The sequence below is a fragment of the Vicia villosa genome, linkage group LG6 (genome assembly GCF_029867415.1).
Source record: "Vicia villosa cultivar HV-30 ecotype Madison, WI linkage group LG6, Vvil1.0, whole genome shotgun sequence".
NCBI classification, from domain to species: Eukaryota; Viridiplantae; Streptophyta; class Magnoliopsida; order Fabales; family Fabaceae; genus Vicia; species Vicia villosa.
The window spans coordinates 77,894,379-77,919,647 of record NC_081185.1 but is presented as its reverse complement, the minus strand read 5'-3'; the positions used below and the strand labels follow the sequence as shown (position 1 = coordinate 77,919,647).

The 25,269-nt window shown below is 35.6% G+C and overlaps 3 protein-coding genes and 1 long non-coding RNA gene across 5 annotated transcripts; all 4 read right to left on the bottom strand.

Moving 5' to 3' along the window:
* Positions 1 to 2,620: 2,620 nt before the first annotated feature.
* Positions 2,621 to 4,484, bottom strand: LOC131611698 (uncharacterized). The gene is made up of 4 exons (XR_009287092.1): positions 4,353 to 4,484; positions 4,184 to 4,279; positions 4,002 to 4,095; positions 2,621 to 2,902 (listed from the first exon to the last, which is right to left on the bottom strand). It is a non-coding gene; the product is annotated as an uncharacterized LOC131611698 (long non-coding RNA).
* Positions 4,485 to 4,520: 36 nt separating this feature from the next.
* On the bottom strand, positions 4,521 to 5,563 carry LOC131613937 (uncharacterized). The gene is made up of 4 exons (XM_058885577.1): positions 5,393 to 5,563; positions 5,157 to 5,311; positions 4,727 to 4,891; positions 4,521 to 4,635 (listed from the first exon to the last, which is right to left on the bottom strand). Exons 1-4 carry the CDS (start codon positions 5,561 to 5,563, stop codon positions 4,521 to 4,523), a joined length of 606 nt encoding a protein of 201 aa, XP_058741560.1.
* On the bottom strand, positions 4,525 to 8,386 carry LOC131611696 (uncharacterized). Of its 2 annotated transcripts, XR_009287091.1 has the most exons (11): positions 8,249 to 8,386; positions 8,034 to 8,154; positions 7,743 to 7,913; positions 7,427 to 7,636; positions 6,762 to 6,854; positions 6,567 to 6,680; positions 5,742 to 6,227; positions 5,393 to 5,659; positions 4,998 to 5,311; positions 4,727 to 4,891; positions 4,525 to 4,635 (listed from the first exon to the last, which is right to left on the bottom strand). XR_009287091.1 is itself a non-coding variant. In XM_058883608.1 (7 exons), exons 2-7 carry the CDS (start codon positions 8,145 to 8,147, stop codon positions 5,907 to 5,909), a joined length of 1,023 nt encoding a protein of 340 aa, XP_058739591.1. In that variant the 5' UTR covers positions 8,148 to 8,154; positions 8,249 to 8,386; the 3' UTR covers positions 5,666 to 5,906. The 2 variants fall into 2 exon arrangements, 1 of the variants encoding a protein (XP_058739591.1); XM_058883608.1 differs by lacking the exons at positions 4,525 to 4,635; positions 4,727 to 4,891; positions 4,998 to 5,311; positions 5,393 to 5,659 and having other exon boundaries at positions 5,666 to 6,227.
* Positions 8,253 to 10,619, bottom strand: LOC131613936 (uncharacterized). The gene has a single exon (XM_058885576.1). The coding sequence runs from the start codon at positions 10,617 to 10,619 to the stop codon at positions 8,253 to 8,255; it is 2,367 nt and encodes a 788-aa protein (XP_058741559.1).
* Positions 10,620 to 25,269: the final 14,650 nt, after the last annotated feature.

The window sequence follows — 25,269 nt, the reverse complement described above, 5'->3', positions numbered from 1 at the left end:
ACTATAAATTGTTTATTTGAAAGAGAAGATCAATCCTAGTGATTGATAAATATTCATTTATTTTCATTACTTAAATACTTTCCAGATTTGGTTGTAATACCTAGTTGTCCAGGATTGTTGGAAACCAGAGAATGGAAAAGAAAGGATTGTTTTCTTTTTCTACATGATTGGTTTGTATACCTTGCTGTCCAGGATTGTTGGAATCAAGAGAGTTGAGTTTGAGAGGATTGTTCTTATTTCAACTTGGTTGATCACAAGAGGATTGTTCTTAGTGATTGTGTTCATCTTGTATAAGTCCTAACAATAGTAAAATCTCTTTCGTGTTGAAAGGAGACTGGAGTACTCTCGTGTTGTAGGGGGACCAGGAAACATCACTTCGTTCTTTATTTTTATGCACTCTTTACTTTCATAACATTACCATAAACCAAAGAAATAATTATCTTCATCACTAAAACAAGAAAAAGTTTAAAGTACCTAATTCACCCCCTCCTAGGCGCACTCCGAACTTACAAATTTCTGACAAGTCAAACACGCATAAACGAACTTGGCATTATCATTCTTCATTCCTGACCACTAAAACATTTTCTTAAAGTCTTGATACATTTTAGTAGAACTGGGATGAATACTCAAACTACTTTTGTGTCCTTCCTCAAGAATATCCTTGTGTCTACTTATACAAAATTCTGGCGAAGGTCTCCTTCGTATAATTTTTGTTCTCATGTGGATCATTATTTTCAACTAATTAATTGTCACTAAAATCATTCTTTTCTTATATTCATATTGCCTAGTGTCGTACTCTCAGGTACAAAAACATGCCTTCCAAATTCCGTCATCATTATGAAGTGATTCAAGAGGTAATAATTTTGTGTTTAATGTTCACTGGTTTCATGGGAAAACTTATATTGTAGTTACTAGTGACATTGTGTGATGTGATCGATCTAGGTTCCTTGTGCGTGTTTATTCAAGTCTTAAAAGTTTCTTTACTCCTAGGGTATACCATGCCACCTTTACTTTGATTTGGAGTTTAATACAAGAGTCAACATAGGAAAGAATGGAGACGAAATGGTTGATCTTTTGATATCAGTAGTTTTAGATGCCTTACATGAAAAGTATGAAATCCATGGAGAGCCTGATTGGATATCAGTAGTTGATATTTTGATATCAGTAGTTTTAGATGCCTCTATAATGGTTTCTCTCTCTTGCTTCCAACAACTTTCACTACAAATTATTTGTTTACCATTTCAGAGAACAGCAGCTGGAGGAATAGAAAGAAAATTTGTAGTAGAATACAATGAAACCATTTCATCACCATTCATCACTATTTTAATAATAATAATTTGTCAATTTGTGTTATACTTATATGGTTGTTTGTAGGTTTCAAAACAATTGTCAACAATAAATATTTGTATCATTTGATGCAGCTGGTAATAATTATTGGTTTTTGATTATTAATGCATGTGCATTTATATATATATATATATATATATATATATATATATATAATGACATATTTATGTAATGATACAAAAATAAATCGTGGCAAGATTAATGGTTTAGAATGCATAACATATAACCACGGTTTTAAATCTGTAGTCATAACCAAACCGTGGCTATATCTTAAACCAAAACTGTATGTTAAATGTTAAACTGAAACCGTGGCTTTATCATATGGCCACAGTTCTGTAATCATGGCAAATATAAACTGCGGCCTTAATCAAACTATCTAAATTGTGGCCTGTAAAAGCCACAAATGTCAAAAAAACGTAGTATATACCAAAAAACCGTGGACTATACTTTAGGCCACGGCCGCATATCCCACAGTTGCATTTTCGTGGGCAAACCGTGGCCTCAGCGTTACGCCACAGTTATTTTGCATATAGCCTCGGTTTCTTGGCCGTGGTAGGAGATTTTTTTTTTGTAGTGCTAACACATAGAAATCACATATTCAAAGTTTCTCAATTCATTGTGTGGGTTAGCTCTATTTCTCAACAAGCCCGAAAAGTCTTTGACAATTTTTATCGGACACAAATTATCACGCATATCATACTTGTATCTAATACAAAAACTTTTTAATAGCGTTTTTTTTGTTTTTGATAGCACTTTAAAGCGCTATTAACCGCGCCGCTATTGTAAACATTTTTTTTTAATAGCACTTCTAAAACGCTATTAAAGTGCCCGTTTATAATAGCGTTTTCGCTAAAGTGCTATTGAAGTGTGCATTTTGCGTGTGTTTTAATGTGATTTTGATAGCACTTTCAAACTAAGTGCTATTAAAAGACACATGTTTGATAGCATTTTCATTGAAAGTGCTAATATATGATTCATGTTTGATAGCACTTTAGAAGAAAGCGCTAATATAAGACTCATTTTTTATAGCACTTTTAAAGAAAGTGCTAATATATGACTCATGTTTGATAGCACTTTCAAAGAAAGTGCTAATATAAGACTCATGTTTGATAGCACTTTCAAAGAAAGCGCTAACATATGATAAATTTTTTTTTTTGGTGTACATAGAATGATTCTATTGGTGTGCAAATATAAAAAAAACACATTCAACTCAATACCATATAATGCTGCTTTTAAGTTACTGAAATACCGAATAACATTTTAAATCAAATCCTCTTGTTTACAAATATCATAACATATATAGAGGGTTTAATGTACTTAAAAATAAGAGGGCATTTGCATAGCCAAACTTATAGATGCATGCATCCAATCTAAGAGTACGATACTTTAATCCAAATCCCAAAATAACAAGTCATATTCTCTAAAAAAAACACCTAAAAAATAAGAAACGACAATAAAGCAGCACCAAGTAATTCTCCTATTCTTCACGAAACCAAAAGCGCTGAATCCATGAGTACAATCATTTAGCTAGGCAAAATAACCGCTTCTTGTTTTCCTGTATCATAGAAGAAATATTGATTATGTATTGTACAATAAAAACCAATTCAAGATATATAAAATAATCAAATATTTAATGTGGGTCTAACTAGAATGTGGAAACTGAAAACAAAATACTATTAAATCGGTTTAATCGGGTTCGGTTTAATCGGTTAATCGGTTTAAATGGATCAATTTGTTCGGTTAATTGATATTTAATTTTGTCATAAAAAAATAAATTACATTTTAATTTTTTTAAATAAAGCAATATCAAATAAACATTTGGTCCTTCAAATATAACAAAAGGTCCAAGTTAACACTATTTTATATCCAATCAATTTGAATTTAGTAGCATCTAATGCAGCAAACAGATCACAGGGGGCCTAACTTGAAATACTTTACAGATAAACTCATAAATGAAAACAAAATCTATTAAATATTTTATAGATAAAATCTAGAACTCAAACATTTCAATATATTGCATGAACATTAAACACACACACACACATCTAAACATGTATTAACAGACAATCACTTACTTGAACGACTTATAACACATATGAATAGAAAATTAAGACACATATCAACCAGTAGTTTTCACAACTTCAAACAAATCAGCTATCGGAAACCAACCACTTAAACCCACACAAAACCAGTCCTGGCCAATCCGCGAACCCGGTAAACTGGCCCAACCGAACCGTACATGCACGGGCCATATGGATTGGATAGTTTGGGCTGGATTTTAAAATTCTGTCCAGCCCTAAGGTAAAGCAAACCGCTCATTTTAGATGTTTTTAATGACTATATTTGCTTTCATGAACCAGACACCCACAAATGATAAAACACCAAACTAAGGTAAACCAAACCGCTCACATATGATAAAATTCCAAAATAAAGTCACAATACAAGTCAAATTTCCGTATTTTCCGATTTCAAAATTTCAATTGGATACCAAAAAAGAACACTCAATAAACCAATAGACCACTAAAATTATTTATATGACAACTCTAATCCAATTGAAAAACCGAAATTGAACATCTAAATCAAAACATTTGAACTCTAAATCCATGAGTAATATTTGCTTTGTTTATCAAATATCAGGTCGAGGAAAAACTTACCGAAAACATCATCCACCATATAGGTAGCCCAATCCTCCTTGATCTCGGTTAACTTATCATGAGAGTAGGTGCGACATTTGTGGTCAGAAAAGTACTTCAAATATTAAAACATCAACAATTAATTGTGTTAGAATTAAATTACATTAATTTATAAAATAATAATAATAATTAAAATCACATACATTTGCAGGGATCATAATTTCATTTTCCATGATGACCTCTTTCATAAATCGCATTACAAAATATCCACAATCAATGATATTAATTTGTCGGGGACACTGCAAAAAAACATTTACATACATTAATTTTACTCTACATAATTGTTTAAAAACAACATTAATTTTGACATACCTTTATTTTTTGCCATGAGATTTTCTTTGACTTTGACACTTTAGGCACTTTAGAATTACTATTAGCACGATAAATTTGCAAAGCACTAACAAAATGAAGTTAACTTCACATGAGTAATTATTATAAATAATAATACATATATAAATGTTAAATTAAAAGAATCTATACTCACTTCTCAAACTTTATTTTTAAATTTTGATGTTTTGTTAGCTCACCATTCAACGGATCCATGTAATATATCACCTCAGTATCGGGATTGATGACAAGCAACACCCAATGTTTCCTGCACCCAACATTTAATTATTGCATTAAAAATTCAGATTCCATAGAGTTTGTTATCTTTAATTTAATAACTTTTTGAATAGAAATCTCACCCTAGATTGCAAGGTGCAAGAATCATCTTATCCTTGAACTCCTCATCTTTCAAGAGTATCTTTGCTATAGCATATCCTAGATTATCCTCCCGTGATACATGTGGGGAAATGAAGGAGAACTTATTTATTAATCCATTTGGACTAATAAACTTGTCATACAAATATCTAGATATGAACGACAACAATTGATATTAATATATGTCAACAATGTAAATAACATTAATATTAATTTATTTGTCAGATTGGAGAACATTTGTAATAATAGTGGTACCTAGCAAATACAGTGATAATAGATGCACTTAACCAATTGTGATCAAGAATCTCTTTTATACTCTCTACACGTAGCTGCTATAAAAACTCCTCACCAAATATACTTTCCTCCATTTTTATTTCAATTAACGATCCAACCCTCATCATCTTTTTCACATACATATCAAGGAATGGTAAAATTGCAAGACCAGTTGAACCGCCAACTCTAGGAGACTCTTCAATTTTGAACCTTTTGTTGCTTTTGTTAGGTGATGAAACTGAATATTCAACAGTGTGTTGAATATTCTTACCTTTGATTTGGGATTGATCAGGAATCTAAAAAGTTGTATTAATTAAGGTTAGTGATCAAATAATAAAACAAGTAACAATCAAGCAAGTTAATAATAAGTAACTTACCTTTTTACATTCAGCAGCAAATTCAAGAAGTTTCATTGGCCAAGGCAAAATTGTTCCTATTGCATGACCAACCAGGGATACATCTCCACCATCAACAGATATAGGCAATGAAGCATTTGGCACAATAGCAACTTCAATATTAACCTTAACATACCCTGGTGGTAACGTCATGCCGTGCACCGTGTTACCTTTGGTGTTATATAGTTTGCCACGAGCAACCAAACAACGGCCCGGGGATGATAAATATATATTAACAGGAAAGAGACCCTAAACCAATAAGATATGTAAAAACATTAATATCGTTATTAAAAAAATATGGAATTTGAAAGCTAATAAAGAAACAAATTACCTCAGGAATGTTGCCAAATGATCCAGGGTTACAAGAACCTTTATCACTAGGTTGTTGACTCTCTGCTATTTTTTCAGGTTGTTGCCTTTCTGCCGCTTTTTCAGGTTGTTGCTTTTGTGCCACTTTTTTAGATTGTTGCAACTTCTCTAACACTTGTTGAAGTTGCTACCTCTCTTCCACAAGTATGGTTTGTTGCCTCTCTAGCTTCTCTCTATCCAACTTATCTGTATCCAACTTATCTCTCTCCAGCTTCTCTCTCTCTAGCACCTCCAATCTACTTTTGAGTGTGTTGCAAAAGCCATACAATTTTTGAAAGTCCATTTGTGTGGGGCGACTTTGGCGTGGTAATACGTCCTTAGAAGAAACCCCAAAACCATAACTCCTAACACGCCTAGGGTAGTTTGGGAGATTTAGAGCCTCAAATAATATATCTGTAGGACCAAGGTCTTGTCTCTCTTCTTCAGTTAGAGCTTCTGTTAACTTCTCCTGACATTGATAATTATGAAAGAAACAACCAAAGTTTAGGATATGAAAATAATAATTGAAATTAATATTGAGAAGAGCTCAATGAATCATTATAATAATTGAAAATAATATTGAAGGAAACAAACAAAGTTTACTCAACTGCCACAAGAACACAGAATCATCATGTGATTTTTTTAGTTCAGCCAATGAAATTGATAACTCAAAATCATGCAACATAATGGCCAATTTTTGAAAGTCCATTTGTGTGGGGCGACTTTGATAAGTTTTGATAAATTTTACTTATAAGTTCAGCCAATGAATTTATCAATATAGTGGCTAAAATATTAACATTCGACTTACACATTGATCCACAACTCTTTGAACATTGTCATTATCAATCACCCCGTTCTTGTTGACGCGGGCAGCCTTCCACACATGACTACGACTTATCTCATCAACTTCCGACTCTTCTATCTGTATATACATTTTGATAAATTAACATAGAAATTAAAAAAAAAGTATAGTATTATGCAATACATTTATACACATACTTACCATATCAGCTTCAAGACGAGCACACCCTAAACATGACTTTCTATAAGGATGTTGAGGATTTAACGCTCTTTCTCGATTCTCCTTACTAACTTTCTGCATTAATTATAGAAAAATGTACCAAGTGATAAAAGTATACAGATATGGACGAAAAAGTGAAAACTTGAATGAAGAGGTGGCAAACACGTGTGGTGAATTAGTGAAAACTTGAATGAAGAGGTGGCAAACATGTGTGGTGAATTAGTTAAAATGATTTAGAAATTGGAAAGCTTTCTTCATAAGCTGAATTGGTGAACCAGCCGGTTTGGTTTTGACAACATTGTCACTAGTCAGACTTGTTTTGCCTCCTTGTTGTGTGATGATCTATATGAGTGGTTTACTTGTCAACTCCATGATCAACATGATTTTAGACTACATTAATGTAATGAATAACAAAAATCATGTTATTGCATATATCCTGTTAACGTGTCCCCTCACTTGAAAGGCTCTTCATTCTTTAATCTCATGGAACTGTGTGGTTATGCTAAACTCACCACCAACCCACTCATACTTTGTTGGTTATAGGTCTATAGTTTAATTCTTCGGGTATATTATAAAATTATACGATGAGGTAAAACTATAATTATGCAAAACTTTAAGAATCCATAACCAATTGATAAAAGTATTACCTGAAACTTTTCAGACATACGTTGCGCTGCAAATTTATCCCAATCCTCTTGTTTTATACAATAAGAATATTTGGTCGGGCGATGTTTAACAAAACCACCCTTACCATCTCTTAGATATGACCTTGCCATTTTTGTTCTAAATGCCCTGTGCAACTTTCCAGCTTCTCTGTATACAAAAGCACAATGTTCCTCTCCAATTACAAAAGCTTTCTGCAAACCATTCAATTTATTAAAGCATAGTTCAGTTTATTTAAACACCCCAACAAATAGATTTACGCAATTAAAATTTTACAACTAGCTTGAGTCAGTGTATTACTTCAATTTCATCCCAAATGTTTTGTTTATAAACCCCTACAACCTCTTTATTTCTTTTCGCACTCCAATTGTCCAAGCTTATTGGAACTAACCGACGAACTGTGACACCAATGAAACTAGCAAACATCTTGCTATTATGCTTGATTGGTTGACCTCTTGCATTCCATTGAACCTATAAAAAAACAAAATTAAAGTGCAAATAAAGAATCAACATTCTTGATAATATTTATTTGAAGGATTATTCACGAGACTAGCTCATAACTATCAACATTTTTTTCAATTGCTATTTTACCTCAATCCTCTTTCCATTGCTTTTGGCTTTGTGAATTTTTTGCAACCGGGTCACACCTCGTTTACCAACTGTTTTCTTACTAGATGAACCACCTTCATCATCAACAGAAGCCATATTTCACCTGTAAAAAATGTAACAACGTTATTATACCAAACAAGAATAACATTAAGAAGCAATAACAATAAAAGCATAGAAAACAAATTAATACACCATACAAGATCAAGTCTGCCTTTTCCTCTTCCTTGTAGTTGGATTCCTACTTTTCTTTTTCCTACTTACATAAAATGATGGATTGATCCAAATCCCATCATTGTGATCGTTTCGCATATAAAGAATATCATCTACAATTGATTCAGACTCAAGGGGTTGTGATGTATTAAAGAAAGGATCATCCTCAACATCTATACTTTGAGTGTGGTGATCATTTATTTTGTTACTTAGAAACACTATAGACCACTTTTCATCGGCATGATCAGTGACATAGAACACTTGGTGAGCTTGTGATGCTAAAATGAAAGGCTCGTCTTTACACCCCACTTTATTAAGATCGACCTTCATGAACCCAGGGTCAACTTGAAGGCCATTGTTGTTGTCAACCCACTTGCAACCAAACACAGGCACTTGAAAGCATGAGTAATCCAACTCCCAAATACATTCAATGACCCCAAAATATGACAATTTGGCAAATGCGGGATTTCTGTCTTTGGAACTTGAGATATGCACGGATTCAGCTACGAGTGTGACACCGCTATTTTGCATAGTGCTTTGATGATCATGTTCTTCCGTATAAAATGTATACTTATTAATTATATAACCAGAGTACGAGAGAACATTTGAATTTGGACCATTTTCTAGCCATCTCAATCTTTCTGAAATTGAATCAGGATTTTTAGCAAATTCTGAAAAAATGTGTTCTTTTAGCCACGATATAAAACTTCGATTGTGCTCTCTTGTTAACCAATTTTCACTCCTATTAGGGTTCAAACTTTGAAGTATTTCCTTGTGCTTTTCAACATATGGCTCAACCTCATCAGCATTGTGTGGAACATACAAGTGTGCTTGCTGCAATTCGATGTCCGACATGGTCACTAGTTTACTTGCACCAATCCCTTCCCCTGTTGTTTTTCCAGAGTGTCGTGACATTGGAAGCCCTATGGACTCAACATTAGAGAGGTATTCAGTACAAAACTCAATAGCTTCTTCAACTAAGTATCGTTCAACAATACAACCATCCGGTTGACTTCGACTCTTCACGTACCCTTTTAATATCTTCATGTAACGCTCAACCGGGTACATCCACCTCATATAAGCTGGTCCACAATATTGTGTTTCCATGATAAGATGGACTGTTAGATGAACCATAATGTCAAAAAATGAGCGTGGAAAATACATCTCAAGCTCACATAATGTGACAACAATTTCCTTTTGTAATGTCGACAACTTCTCTGGGTCAATAACTTTGCTACAAATAGTTTTGAAGAAAAAACAAAGTTTAGTTATGGTCCATCGCACGTTTTCAGGTAAAATGGAACGTATAGCTACTGGAAGAAAGTTCTCCATTAAAACATGACAATCGTGAGACTTTAAACCCTTCAATTTGAGATCTTTCATAGATATTAAACTCTTAATGTTTGATGAGTAGCCCTCTGGAACTTTAACATTGTGTAGAACCTTACACAAGATCTTTTTCTCCTTTCTTGACAAAGTATGAGCTGCTGGAGGTAGAAATGTACGCTTTCCCTCCCTCTTAACCGGCCTCAATTCATTTTTTAATCCCATACTTTGCAGGTCTAACCTTGAATTAATGCCATCCTTTGACTTTCCTGGAAGATTGAGTAATGTACCAATGACACTTTCAAAACCATTTTTTTCAATATGCATCACATCTAGGAAATGTCTAACATACAATGACTTCCAATATGGAAATTCAAAGAAAATTGACTTTTTTTTCCATCCTCCCGTGACAAGTTCACTTGAAAAAGGCTTTCCAAAATTAGTGCTAAAAAACTTTACCTTTTGGTATAATTGATCGCCCGTCAAAGGCAAAGGAGCTCTTTTTTCTTCTGATTCACCATCAAATGCTTTTCTCCATTTTCGAAAATGATGGTTGGTATTTAAGAATCTACGGTGTCCAAGAAATACATTCTTCATACAATGATCCAACCGTATTGAATGTGTACCATCTTCACATATGGGGCATGCAAGCTTCCCTTTGACACTATAGCCTGATAGATTCCCATAGGCAGGAAAATCATTGATTGTTCCAAATAGCATAGCCCTCAATTCGAAGGATTCTTTTTTATACTCATCATATACCTCTACGCCTGTCTCCCACATATGCTTTAAATCTTCAATTAATGGAGCCAAGTATATGTCTATATCATTTCCTGGTTGCTTGGGCCCAGAAATTAACATAGTCAACATCATGTACTTGCGCTTCATGCATAGCCATGGAGGAAGGTTATAAATCAACAACATCACCGGCCAAGAAGTAAGTTTACTACTCTGAATACCATGAGGGTTTATTCCGTCAGTAGACAATGCTATATGCAGGATGTCGAAGCATTCCATCAACAACCCTTTCATTTGCATGCCATGTTAAGTTCTTTGCATCTTCCGCATTACGATACACGCGCCTGAATCTTGGTATTATCGGAAAATACCATAGCGTTTGATCAGAGCTGTTTCTTTCTTCTTATATCGTGGGGCACTACATTTAGGACACATATTTAATGATGCATACTCATTGCGAAATAAAATGCAATCATTTGGACAAGCATGTATCTTCTCATAACTCATGCCAATAGAACAAAGCAATCGTTTAGCCTCATAGGCCCGACTAGGGAGCACATTATTCTTAGGCAAAATATCCTTTAACAGAGACAACAAGTCTGTGAAGCTCTTATCAGACCATCCATGGCGTGCTTTTAAGTTATACAATTTTAAGACCGTAGACAATCTCGTAAATTTAGTACATCCTTCGTACAATGGAGTCTCTGCATCACTTACTAGCCTCTCAAACATTTGAGGACAATCACGAAGATCTTCTTCAATTACATTCACAAATTCTTCAACTCGATCAAACTCATAATTTGTATCATTTTCAAAATCATTTGATGTATCTCTCCCATTGCTCCTCTTTGTGGACTTGGTTTTTTCTTCACCGTGCATTATCCAACAAGTATAACTTTTATCAATTCCATTACATATTAAATGATCTTCCAAAACTTCTTCACTAACATCCGTATAACAACATTCTAGGCAAGGGCATATGATTTTACTAGCATCTTCGGCATGAGCAATAGCAAACCTAACAAATTCTTGAACCCCATCTTTGTATTCTTTTGACGCTCGTTGGCAAACATCCATTTCCGATCCATATTTCCTAAGAACATATATATATATATATATATATATATATATATATATATATATATATATATATATATATATATATATATATATATATATATATATAACTAGTTAACAACTGGTTCTAACAACTAAATTAGGTTGTACCTACGAATCATATGCCTATTTTCAGGGTCTTAGTCCTATAAGGCCATATATAAAATTATAGTAAGTGATGCGAGATAAGTTTAGCCAGTGAGATAAATTTATTGAATTTTAAAGTAGAAAACATATATTGAACCAGTAGCATATATTAAAACAAACATGAGCTACAGATGAAAATAAGATGAATTCATTATTAAAAACATATATAAAATATTGCAAGAGAGATTGAAAGTATCACATAAGACAAAGAAGAGATTGAAATGCATTCTTCATATAATGGTGATAGAACTAAGCTCTTGTCAGTCTCAAGTTAAATTTTCTCACATGTGTGTCGCACGCTCGCGAAAAATGAACAGAGTCGCCACCAATATATTTATCCCATAAGGGAAAGGAATATCAGAAAACCTAACAAAGGAAGGAACAGGGTCTTGCGACCAGAGAATCAAGGTACGGAAGTCGGTTACGCAAGGGGAAGGTATTAGCACCCCTCGCGCCCATCGTACTCGATGGTATCCACCTATGTTTGTTTCTATCTAAAGGGTATGTACTATGTCTATGTCTATATGCGAATGAATGCAAAAGAAATACGGGGAAAAGAAGGAATTATTTACAAATGTACTCGTTCAAGCCCCGCGACTTGATGCCTACGTATCCTTTTCAGGAATCAGAGCGCCGTAGTTCGGCTCCATAGTTTCTGTTTGTTTTTGTGTTTTTTAGTTGGGCGGAGTTAACGTTCGCGCTCTTGCACAAGGGGACAGTCTAGGATGCAATGGAGCGGAAATAACGGTGCCCTTAAGAAAGCGAGAGAAGAGAGAGAGAGAGTTTGAGTGTTTCGAGGAAATCCCTTAAGCAAGGGAAACTCGAGTTGCTCTTTGGTTTGTGTTTTTTAAAGGTTGGGAACTTACGCCTGAATGGAACCCTTAAGCAAGGGAGCTCCAAGCACTCGAACATCCCTTAAGCAAGGGAAGTTACAAGCTTCCATTCCCTTTTTATTAGTCAAAGTATTTATTAGTCATTTTTTATGCGTTTTCTTGGTATTTTTTAATGGGAGTTTATTCAAGTATTTTTAGATGTTTTAATGTTGAAAAGGAAAAAGAAACTAGCCTAAGTAAACTAGCCTAGTATGAAATGGGATTTCTACCTAATGTTATCATGGTTTCTACCTAAGGTTAGGATTTAAAAGAAACATGGAAATTAAAGCAAAAAGTGGAATATATGAAAATAGCATAAGAGCATGAAAAAGAACAAGTAGAAATATAGCACAAAGGTGAATTAAAAGTACTATTATTTTTATGTTGATTTTTATGAAATAAAACGAATCAAGTAGAAGACTAAAAAACAAATAGCCTAAAACTAATATATTTGTGATTATTATTTTTTTATGTCAAAAAATTGGATTAAAGTCTAAAAAAAAATGATAGTAGAAAAATTAGTATTTTTATCATCTAAAAGAAATAATCAAAAAAACTAATTAACATCTAAATTGTTAATGAAAAATAAAAGGAAACAGGGGGGTGAATACTGAAATTGATGGTGTGAAGAGCAATTGGCGCTGGGCCCAAAGGGACTGGCCCAGTAGAGTTTGTTTTTTTGTTCAGATTTGCTTGCAAAAAAACCGGTGTGATGGGCCTTCAGGGGGTGTACCAGAAATTCGTACCTGGCCCATGGTTATTTGCTTCAGTCCATTTGGCATTTTATTTTCAGATTAGACTCAGATTTTAATGCTTTTTCTTGTTCAATTAACTAGATTAATTAACATTAACTACAGTTAATCGCATTTAATACTCAATTAAAACCAAGGTTAATCAACAAGAGAAGAAAGAGGAAATTAGGGTTCAGTAAAATTAGCCTTGAGTCTTGTGACTATTGAACTTCTACGCTCAACTTTCTCTCTCACAGTGGCGACGGCGCGGTGATCTCATACGGCGCGACTCCTCCCATCGTCACCGTCCAAAATCTCCGGTCACCACACCAACGCAATCATGTCCTCTCCAACTCAGTCTTAATTCTACTCCACTCTCATTCGAGGCTCGAAGCAAACCTAATTCCACTGATATGCGATGAGAACAAGCAAGAAGGAGAATTTTGAGGACTTACCTGAAGCGTGCGTTAAAGACGATTCGTTGACGAAAGCCAGAGCTCGTACGCGTGCGAAATGAACGCACGGAACGGAGAAAATCTTCAGGTGAGCTTCTGATCTTAATGTTTTGTCTCTCTTCGATTCTTCTTCTTCTATTTCTTCAATTCAATCGTTTTCTTCTTCTTCTTCTTCTATTTTCATTTTTCTGTGTGATGTCGCTGCTGAGTGATTGTTGTTGTGCGTTGAGAGAGAGTGCCAAGGGAGATGATGGAGATTAGGCTTAGCACACCTTCATTCAGAGTTCAAAGATGGAACTCTGATGAAGATTGGTGGTTGTGCTTTGGTGAGGATGGAGAAGATGTGGTTGCAGAGAGTGAGCAGAGAGAAGATGAAGATGATTGGTGAGTGTGATGAATGAGCGTGTGGTGAGGATTGAGTTATCTGAGAGAGAAGTTCAGAGAGAGAGAGAAAGAGTGATGAAGTGGTGAATGTGAATTGATGATGGATAATTGAGAGGAAGATGAAGAAGATGAATCTGGTTGAGAGAGAACGAAGATGATGATAGGTTAGAGGTGAGAAAATGGTGGTGATGAAATGGTGAGGAATGGGCGTGTGAAAATGGTGTGAACTTGAATTATGGAGGGAAGGGAGATTATATAGAAGAGGTGAGAGCTAGGTTCGGGTGCTGACTAGGATAGGAGTGAGGAATGGTTTCAGTTACTTGTGGTTTGGAGTCTGTTAAAGAGGTTTGGATTCAGTTATGGGTTGTTGATGTTAGTTACATGGTATGCTGAGTTGGCACAGTTGATTGAAGGTTATTTAAGGGCTTTGGTTACAAATCTGAAAGTTTGTTATGGTTAAAATAGTTAGGAGACAGTTAGATGAAAACTGAAGTCGGTTATAGGTTGACAGTTAGGAAGTTAGTTAGTTATGTAACTGTTTTTTTTGTTGAGGATTCTATTTTGGTTAGTTGAGGGTTATATGTTAGGATTGTTTGATTGGTTATAGCTAATTCTGTTTTTGAATGCTAGGGTTTTTTCTGTTAGTAGAGTTAAAGAAGAAGCTTCAAAGTCTGGTTCTGGCTGTTTTGGATGTTGGTTTGATTTGATAAAGTACGACCCTGTATATTGCTGATTTTTTTGTGGTTGATGATTGTAGGTGCAAGGTATGGTTTGAGTTTGGACGTGGATTTCTGAAGTGATCTTCGGTATTTACTCTTGAACTGGTATGGACCTGGTATACAATGATGATGATGAGTAAGTTAAAACCCTCGCATTCGTGTATGCGTCTGCCGTAACTGTTAACAGCTTCATGAGTCGAACCGCTTAGCGTAACACGTTTGATTTTGTGTCAATGATGATGTGAATGAAGGTTTATGTGAATGTGTATATGAATAAGATGAACTGCTTGAATTTTATTTGTATACAGGTACATGATGCAGCAGGTTTATTTGAGTTTGTTTTCTTTTTGTGTTTGTACAGCCGGTTAGTATGCATACTTTGTCTACCAATGTGAACATGGTCCCTTGTAACTTACAGTAGCCTTCTTTTTGGTTAATGTTGAATGAGTTTCGGCTTATTTGTGAGCTCATGTGGATGGTACGAACATGTTTGATTGTGAATGTATGGCTGTATGTGGTTAATAGAACTGTTAATAATGTTAAGTAGGTGACTGTTAGTGTTGAGTTGGTCTGGATATATACAACTGGAATGTGTGTGTGGATCTGTTTTGGTATGGCTTGTGTGTACAGGTCTGTTACCTCTGTCAGTGCTTGATTAAATGCTAGGATCGGTTCCCGAAATTGCTAGAAACCAGAGGTGTTAGCTTGACGTTCTGTTGGTGAGTTAGCAGCTATTATGGTTAGGAATTGTTTGTTCTGTTTTTCTGCTAGTTCTGTAGGTTTGAAATTTCTGAATTCTACTGTATAACACACTTGTTTGATGATACTTCAACATGTGCCAGTAACCAGGGGTGTGTATCACACAGGTTTCCATATTGTATAGCACCACCAGCTGAAACCGAGGGAATACGAGATTTTTGCACATCATCTTGGCTTTCTCGACTTTTTGTGGAACATACATTATTTTCTTTTGGTTGTTCAGTAGAGTAATGCAACACCTGAACTCTCCTTCTCTTGATATTTGTAGTAGCTTTTGATTTATTATGTGTATTCTTTTGTTGTTGCAAATCTGTGCACGTGTTTGTCGGTTTCTGTGATTTGTTTAAGGTTTGCTATTGAGAGAGTATATTGGCAGAGGTTCTTTGGGATGATTCGTGGTGTATGAGAGGCTGAGTATTGATGTGTGAAGAGTGAGGTTTGGCAGAGCTTTGTGGTCAATTTTTTTTGAATGGCTGTTAGGGGCTGATTTTGAATTTGTTGGATGCAGGTTCAAGGCTAAAGGATATGGATGAGATTAAAGCTTGATGGAATCATGAAGATGTGCCTCTTTCTGTTTTTTTTTGTAGAGAATTAGGGTCTTGTAATAGGATAGTTTTTGAATTATGAAGTGTATAATGTCATGACTTCCCATGTATTTCTTTTGATAAAATTTGACATTCTTGACATTGTAATAACTTTCCTTTGAAATCTTATTTTGAAATTTCTACCTTCTTTCCAAAGCATTATTTTCGGGTTTTCAATTCTTTTCACTTTATCTTCAATTGCAAACTTGGATGAACCATAACACGAAATGAAAGGCCGTCCAGAGATTGAGGTAGCCCCTGGCCAAAAATCGCTCAACATCATTTGGTCGACATAAAGTCGACCTTCCATGGTTGACTTTGTTGACCAAAAGTCAATTGCAAAGCTTTGTGATGGCTTGTTTCCTAAGCACACAACAAGAAAACCTAATTCCATAAATTCTTCGGCATAACACCTTCACCCAACAGCATCCACACCCCCTTGTTCCATAAGTAACAACAAGGCAACCAATCACATAAGAATCATTTGGCCAATTTCACTTGAGACCAACTCAAGAAGCTCTACGACAAGGTTCCTTTGATCAATAATTGCCACAAACCATAATAGAGAGAGAGGGAGAGAGAGAGATCAATGAAGTTCATGATCACCAAACGCACTGTACCGAGACCTAAGTGAAACTCAATTTGCTTTATAACCTTCGATCACATGCTTTTAGATGTTAATGATGCATGATTTACGTTAGTGCCCTAATGGAGAGTATGTACATGAATGCAAAGTCTAAGCTATTTAGAAATAAAAGGGGTAGGACAAATTTGGGGTATGACAGCTGCCCCAATTTAATCGTCTTAAACCTGAAGGTGAGATTGGCGCTAGCCTTTCGAACATTCGAGGTAGAAGAAGATTAAATATCAAAGTACCAGAAATTTGTCCTGAAGAGAGGATGGTGTAAGTGTTATCTTTATTTTTTGTCTTGATATCTGCTGGGGAAAGAGAATTTTGTTTTTTTTTTTTTGGTGGAAGAATTTATGGTGAGTAATGGATTGAATGGGGATAACTTGTAACGTAGCCAAGGTGCCAATACAAGGTTCTCAATGGAAATGATTGTTGTATGAAACTGTGATTTGAAAATATGGGTTTGATAGGATGATAGGATCTACGATCCACAAGAATGAAAAAGATGAGGATAAGGTCAACGGACCTACGATCCACAAGAATGAAAAGATGAGGATAAGGTCAACGGACCTACGATCCACAAGAATGCAAAGGATGGGGATAAGGTCAACGGACCTACGATCCACAAGAATGAAAAGATGAGGATAAGGTCAACGGACCTACGATCCACAAGAATGAAAAGATGAGGATAAGGTCAACGGACCTACGATCCACAAGAATGCAAAGGATGAGGATAAGGTCAATGGACCTACGATCCACAAGAATGAAAAGATGAGGATAAGGTCAACGGACCTACGATCCACAAGAATGAAAAGATGAGGATAAGGTCAACGGACCTACGATCCACAAGAATGCAAAGGATGAGGATAAGGTCAACGGACCTACGATCCATAAGAATGAAAAGATGAGGATAAGGTCAACGGACCTACGATCCACAAGAATGAAAAGATGAGGATAAGGTCAACGGACCTACGATCCACAAGAATGCAAAGGATGAGGATAAGGTCAACGGACCTACGATCCACAAGAATGAAAAGATGAGGATAAGGTCAACGGACCTACGATCCACAAGAATGAAAAGATGAGGATAAGGTCAACGGACCTACGATCCACAGGAATGAAAAGATGAGGATAAGGTCAACGGACCTACGATCCACAAGAATGAAAAGATGAGGATAAGGTCAACGGACCTACGATCCACAAGAATGCAAAGGATGAGGATAAGGTCAACGGACCTACGATCCACAGGAATGAAAAGATGAGGATAAGGTCAACGGGCCTACGATCCACAAGAATGCAAAGGATGAGGATAAGGTCAACGGACCTACGATCCACAGGAATGAAAAGATGAGGATAAGGTCAACGGACCTACGATCCACAGGAATGAAAAGATGAGGATAAGGTCAACGGACCTACGATCCACAGGAATGAAAAGATGAGGATAAGGTCAACGAACCTACGATCCACAAGAGAATTATTGAAAAGCACTTAGACTGGGGATTGGGGATTGGTAAAACCAAGTATCGGCACCGTGGGTGGAGGAGATTTGTAATGGAGTAGCAGATATCAATTGGAGTTTGTAAAGACATTTTATGTGGGGATGTATCATTATCTTGATTGAGGGATGATTTGTATTATCTGGCTTATGCTTTGTATGCATGTTTGAATTTTTCTATGGCGTAATGATCCGCTTTGACGGATATGCTACGCTTTTGAGGATGCAATGTTATATGCAGTGAACGCTATATGCAGAGTGCCAAATAAAGGCATTAGTGATGTAAACACCAGGGAGAATCCCCTTTGTGTTAAGGACCATGTGGAGGTGCCAATAGATATTGGACTTTGATTTGTAAGATGCACTTTTCTTTGATTTGAAGAATGATTTCTGACTTCTCACCATGTGCCACTGCTTGGAGGATTTTCAGCTTAAGGAGATTCCCTTGATTCACCATGTTGGGGATGAGAAATCCAGATAAGGAGCCTTGATTAGGGAAGTAGGACAACTCCTAGGAGACCTAACTCATATGCTTGAAGAAAGACCAAGGTTCCAGGAGAAATAAACTCCTATGCTTGAGGAATGGAACAAACTCTCGGGAGAAATAAACTCCATGCTTGGGGAGAGACCAAGGTTCTAGGAGAAATAAACTCCTATGGTCACGGAGCGACAAAAAAACTCAGAATTGTGCCCCAAGCTTCGTGACTTATGGAGGAATTTGCCCCAAAGGATCCTTGGAGAGATTTGTCGAATCTCGACGTAACTGCCCCAGATTGGTTGAATTTGAGAGAGATTCCTTGACATGATTGCCCCAGATTGATCAAAGCTTGAAGAGATTTTTCGACATGATTGCCTCAGATATGCTGAACTCGAGAGGTCAAACCTCGACTTAATTGCCCCTGATTAGGTATATCTGACTAGAATCTCCAAGCTTTCTTTGTTTTGAAGTCAAACAAACATGGAAACAACTTTACCACGCTCAACGGAGTCTTCAAATTCGTCCTCTCAAGGTAATCAAAGAAAGCATTAACAGTTCATGCCCAACGGAGTTTTTAGAGGATCTTCCCCTTGATGGTCAACATTTGAAATGATTGGCTTTTACTCCTCGGAGTTCTCGAGTCTCTTGTATTTTGACATGATCAAGTTGCTCACTGATTCTCATCCTTGAAAATTTCCTTGATGTTAAGCACATATTTTGCATGCAAAAGAATGTTAATTCTAAGAATGATGATTCTAATGCAAAGCCTATGTTAGTCTTGAAGTTTAAAGAAACTTTTTATTGAAATGAGGTTGCGACCTCTTGTGAATGGATCACTAGTTGACACAACCTCGATTTTTGCATATGGAAGATAAAGAAAACGTACGATACCAACATGGATATGAGTCTCGCTTCATTGGGAGTCAGTTAAACGCTATCTCATCGGAGTGCGCTTTCAAACTAAACCCTACTTCAATTAGGACTTTTAAGGGTTGTAACTTGGCCAGGTTCACGGTTTTCAGAAAACAACGGATTTTTAGGCTCAAAATTATTTGTACCCACCCCCTTCGTGATGTTCTCCAGTCTTATGTTCAATTAACTCGACACGAGTGTTCATCCCTCACAAGGAATTTGAAATGGTTGAGGAATCAATGAGGTTCTTTGGACATGGCGGTCGCTCACCTTTTATTCTTCTGATTCATTGTCACACGACTTTGTTCTTGCTTGGCAATTTCATCGTTTTTTTCTTTTGCCATTTTCTTTTCATCTTTTATTTTCATTATTTTTTCGCCATTCTTTTTTTGCTCTCTTTTTTTTTTGAACAAGTCGTGTGACCTCGCATAGTCTTTGATTCGTCGGAGCTGATTGCGACTGCCTCATTCTTTTGATTTGATGAAGGATTACCATTGTGGTATCGTCATCTCTTGATCTCTTGATGGAATAAGGATAATCATTGCGGTTTTGACATTCCTCAACCTTTTGGAGGATAACCATTGTTGTATCCTTAGATGCATACCCTTTTGGTGAGTTTTGAACACTCGATCAAGTTAAATGAACACTACCCTGCCCCAAGGTTAAAATAAGGGTTTTTGTGATTAGAAAAGAAACTCCTACTTCAAGGCTCAAAGGGGTTGACGGGTGTCTATCTCCCTTATATCTCCGGTGTTTGGGGATTTGAAATAATGCCTGTACATCCTCAGTAGGGTTTTATTCAAAAACACACAATTGGAGATTTTGCATTTTTATCTTTCGTCATTCTCCCTCCGCTCTTTGCCTAAGCAAGCGATTAGTAAAGTTAGTATCGTAATGCCAAAAACATTTTATGAGTGAAAACGAATGGATTGCTTCAAGACGAACATAAACAATGTATTTTATTTTCATTCAGAAATTAACAAGTTTTTACATGCTATAAATGCTTAAACAAACAATGAAATGTTACAAATGAGAATGCAATAAGGAAACTAAATGAATGCCATTGTTGAGGAGACTTGACTCCGTCTGGACTTATTGATCTTGAATACTTTTTTGCAGTTCTTTCCAAACACTTCAGATTACTCCAAAAGATAACTCCAACGAAGTCACCTATGAGTTGTAAACTTTTTGCCTTGCTTTAGGGATTCGAGCAATGCGAGGGATGCAATGCTCAAGATAAGAGTACGTCTTGCTTATCCCTCGTGCGGGAGCCCCAAGCATAATTGCCAGAGTAGTAATCGCCATCATAAATGGAAAGAATCTTGTATGATCATCAAACTCAGGAGAGCTACTTGTGGTGAAGGGGACCCAATTGTGATTCCAACAAACAAGGAAACGAATGAGCACAAGGCAATAGAATCACATCAATTTGTTTCTCATATTCTTCTTGTCTCTGTTAACTAGCAAGGCCACTGAGAAGGAGATCCTGAGAAAAGGCAACTGATATATGAAGTAAAACCTTGAGAATGAGAAACATTGTGAAGAACACTCTTGATTATCACACAGAGGAAGATTCTGACGAAGTCGCCCAAGAATTTGTAATGCTTTAGGGATTCGAGCAATGCGAATGATGCAATGCTCAAGATAAGAGTGCGTCTTGCTTATCCCTCGTGCGGGAGCCCCAAACATTTCCACACATGTACGGGAGGTGATTACCAATTTAGCTTCAATATCCATCATTAGGAGTGAGAGTGGATGATCCTTGCGCTTCTTCATATCAGACATTAGGCACAAACCAACAACATCTGAATCAGTGGCGTCACGACTTTTTATAGCTTTCAATCTTTTCTCCAAGAGGTGGAACCTTTTGTCAGTCTTGATAATTGGAAACTTGCAGACTTCAATGATGTGAATTCTCTTTACCAAGAATAGGAATCTCAACATTATTTCATGGTTGACTTTGTTGACCAAAAGTCAATTGCAAAGCTTTGTGATGGCTTGTTTCATAAGCACACAACAAGAAAACCTAATTCCATAAATTCTTCGGCATAACACCTTCACCCAACAGCATCCACACCCCCTTGTTCCATAAGTAACAACAAGACAACCAATCACATAAGAATCATTTGGCCAATTTCACTTGAGACCAACTCAAGAAGCTCTACGACAAGGTTCCTTTGATCAATAATTGCCACAAACCATAATAGAGAGAGAGGGAGAGAGAGAGATCAATGAAGTTCATGATCACCAAACGCACTGTACCGAGACCTAAGTGAAACTCAATTTGCTTTATAACCTTCGATCACATGCTTTTAGATGTTAATGATGCATGATTTACGTTAGTGCCCTAATGGAGAGTATGTACATGAATGCAAAGTCTAAGCTATTTAGAAATAAAAGGGGTAGGACAAATTTGGGGTATGACAATGTGGAAAACACTAATATGCACGGTTAAATATATTAAGAAAGCATGAGAAAAAGGATAATCCAGGATTTAGTCCTACATGGTAAACTTAGAAGTTAAAGCATTATATTAACATAAGCTTCGTGTCTGTAGGAAAACAAAACATACACAAATCACCATTGATATCATACAACGGAAATCTGAAGTAAACGTGAAATAACTGAAATAGTGTTCGTGTTTATATAGTAATCCGATTATGTATTTCTGTATCTTGTACATGTTCTTGTACAATTGTAGACTTGTAGTTTATCTATAGAACAAGTAGCTAGTGCACATGGTAGTACATGTATGTAGTTGATAGTTCTTGTAAATGAATATGTTGAGTCAACATATTCTGTTAGTGTTCATTATCTAGTGGTAACTTGTAAGTCTTTTAGGTCCATCCCTAAGATCTCATTATGCTTTCTGAAATATAACAGAGTCATTTTCTCTTCAGAGAAAACATACTGTCTCATTTTCTTTGCACTCTTTCAAAGTCTAATATGCTATATAGAGCCTCTAAGTGGGCCTAAAATTCGCATTTTTTCTGAACCATCGGAGTGCACGATCCACAGCTTGTATATATGCTCTTGTACATTTGTTAATTATGTAAAGCATCAGGTAGGTAAGTATGTCTCTGGTAGTTAGTGTAGCTTCTAGTTACAAGTAGCTGGATGTGCTAAGTTAACATATTCAGTTAGTGTCAGTAGTCTAGTGGTCATTTTGAGGCTCTTCTGTCCTCATCCCTAAAAGAAGTCTCACTGTATATTATGAAGAATGTCAGAATCAGTTTCTCAGTCTTTTCATGACAGAGAACACCCCCAAAGTATCTTCACTTTGCCAAATTCTAATCAGGGATGGCCCAATATATATGTAGGCCTAACACAAAAATTAAAGGGAGGCCTTTTTTAAGCAATTGATGCTTCTTTGATACATGTTTTTTATGTGATGTTATAGTAAAATGTGTGTAGTTATTAAGTATTTGGTATTTTTTTACATTATGGTTTTTTTTATCCTCATTCCAACTTATAATATTCTAGATCTATGAAACATTCTCTTCCTGATGAAGAAATTAACGATCTGCAGGTACTTAAAAAGAATTAATTCATCCAACCTTTCCTTCTTTATGATAAAAACCACTTAACTCAATACATATACAATCAAAGTGTAATGTGATTTTTGAAAGTCAATGATTCTAAACCTATCTAATTACAATCAATATATAATTAGAGCAATCAATCAGCTTGCACATAAGTCGGCCACATCCTTAGTTAATTTACTCATTTATATGATACAATCAAAGTGTATTTGAAGTGGGTAATTTTACCACACATGTTAAATGCTGAAATAACTATATGATGAAAAAATTGCAAGCCAGTTTGGTAGAACGTAAGTATATTAAAAAAAGAAAAGGTTTGACTAGAAAGGGTCTTAATTAAAAAAACTCATTGGGGTATTTTCCACGAAACACTTACATGGTCAGTTCAATCAAGCCAGCCATAGAATACTACAAGTGTTTTTGTGAATCTCGTGAAGTCATGTTCATTCATCTACCTACCACAAATATCTACTAATTCTTCACACTATAAAACCATGTAACCTCAAACATGATAATTACAACACAACACTCTTCATCCCCTTTCCTTTTCTACAACAACCAATTCAGCAAATTAACCTTCGAAACTAGTATTCATCAATATATCAAGATGGTGACTGTTTATGAAATTCGTAAGGCTCAAAGGGCAGAAGGCCCTGCAAACATCTTGGCTATTGGCACCGCAAATCCGGCAAACTGTGTTGAACAAGCCACGTATCCTGATTTCTACTTTAAAATCACTAACATTGAGCACAAGACTGTACTCAAAGAGAAATTCCAACGCATGTGTAAGTACAACTCACTCTTGATATTAATTTACATACCATAATTGTTTGCACTAACTGACCAATTATATATTATGTGTTTGGCCTTGGCATTATTACCAAAAATTATACGTTGTGCTGATGATATGTCTTTTTTTAGGCATCACATTGAAATTATAAGTAAAACAGAGCCATACAATACAACTGATGCCTAGAATCTGATATCTTTTACAACAATGAATGATGGATCGAGTTCAAACCAGAACCAGCAAGAAGCTATAGTTAAAATTTGGAAAACTTTAGCATTCAAAATCACCTAACCTAGACAAATATTTTATAAAAATGGGTTCAATAGTAAAGTAGAACAATTCAAAAAGCTCAGACTTATATTCTCAGAAGCAATTCAAAAACCTCTGACTTATATGCATAATGAAGAATTATAAATCTCAAACAAATCTCAGATTTTAAGATAAAATGAGTAGATTTAGTCAATCTATCCACTATAACCCAAACTAAATCATTTCCCTTAGAAGTCTTAGTAGAACTCGTCACAAAATTCATAGAAATATTATCCCACTTCCACTCAGGATTATCCAAGAGTTGCATCAAACCCGACGAAGTTGTGAAGTCAAGTTTCTCCATGTATATGTTTTGATGACAACTAATATGCATCTGTATCAAGAAAAGATTAGCAAAAGGGACAAATGAATATGGATCAAGATTGCAACTTCATGAAGATTAATTTTGGTTCATTGATATTCATTTTTTGAGTACATGTTTAAACTTTAAGCATTGATATATTTTAGTCCTAAAAAAATCACCTTTTTTCATACATATGCATCCCCATCATAAAATACTCATGCCACTTGATAAAAAATTTACAATCATGTCTTTTAATTTTTTTTGTTCAACGTAATCAATTACCTAATACCATGTAACCGGTTACAACTCTGGAAGTAGCATTCACCTTTTGTCACTGGATTTTTTCTACATGATGTCACCGGTTACCTCACATCATGTAATCAGTTACATGCTTGGGTTTTTGAATTCACTGGGATGTAATGTTACCATGTAACCGGTTACATTAACCCAGTAGCAGGTTACATCTGAACTAGTGGCAATTTTTCATGCATTTTTTGATCCAAACGAAATTCATTTTAAAACCTCTGACCATTGCATGGATTGATCATTATATACCCTTTCTAAATGGTATAATACTGTTATAAATACCATACATTTTTGAAATTAGATGCTACACCTCATTCATGGCACTTTAACATAATTTACTCACTCATTCTCAAACAAGTGTTTTGATACTTGAACTTTCATTGAGATTTTTTTTGCATGTTGTTTATTAT

What these genes read in the sequence shown, in the direction of transcription:
- LOC131611696 (XM_058883608.1), bottom strand. Translation starts at nt 8,147, where the DNA reads ATGGCTTCTGTTGATGATGAAGGTGGTTCATCTAGTAAGAAAACAGTT. An exon ending in GCAATGGAAAGAGGATTGAG is followed by an intron (nt 7,914 to 8,033) that starts GTAAAATAGCAA and finishes GTTTTTTTATAG; the next exon opens with GTTCAATGGAATGCAAGAGG. An exon ending in ACATTTGGGATGAAATTGAA is followed by an intron (nt 7,637 to 7,742) that starts GTAATACACTGA and finishes AATGGTTTGCAG; the next exon opens with AAAGCTTTTGTAATTGGAGA.
- LOC131613937 (XM_058885577.1), bottom strand. Translation starts at nt 5,563, where the DNA reads ATGACGTTACCACCAGGGTATGTTAAGGTTAATATTGAAGTTGCTATT. An exon ending in ATTTTACCATTCCTTGATAT is followed by an intron (nt 4,892 to 5,156) that starts GTATGTGAAAAA and finishes GTTCATATCTAG; the next exon opens with ATATTTGTATGACAAGTTTA. An exon ending in CTTGCACCTTGCAATCTAGG is followed by an intron (nt 4,636 to 4,726) that starts GTGAGATTTCTA and finishes TGTTGGGTGCAG; the next exon opens with GAAACATTGGGTGTTGCTTG.
- LOC131613936 (XM_058885576.1), bottom strand. Translation starts at nt 10,619, where the DNA reads ATGAAAGGGTTGTTGATGGAATGCTTCGACATCCTGCATATAGCATTG.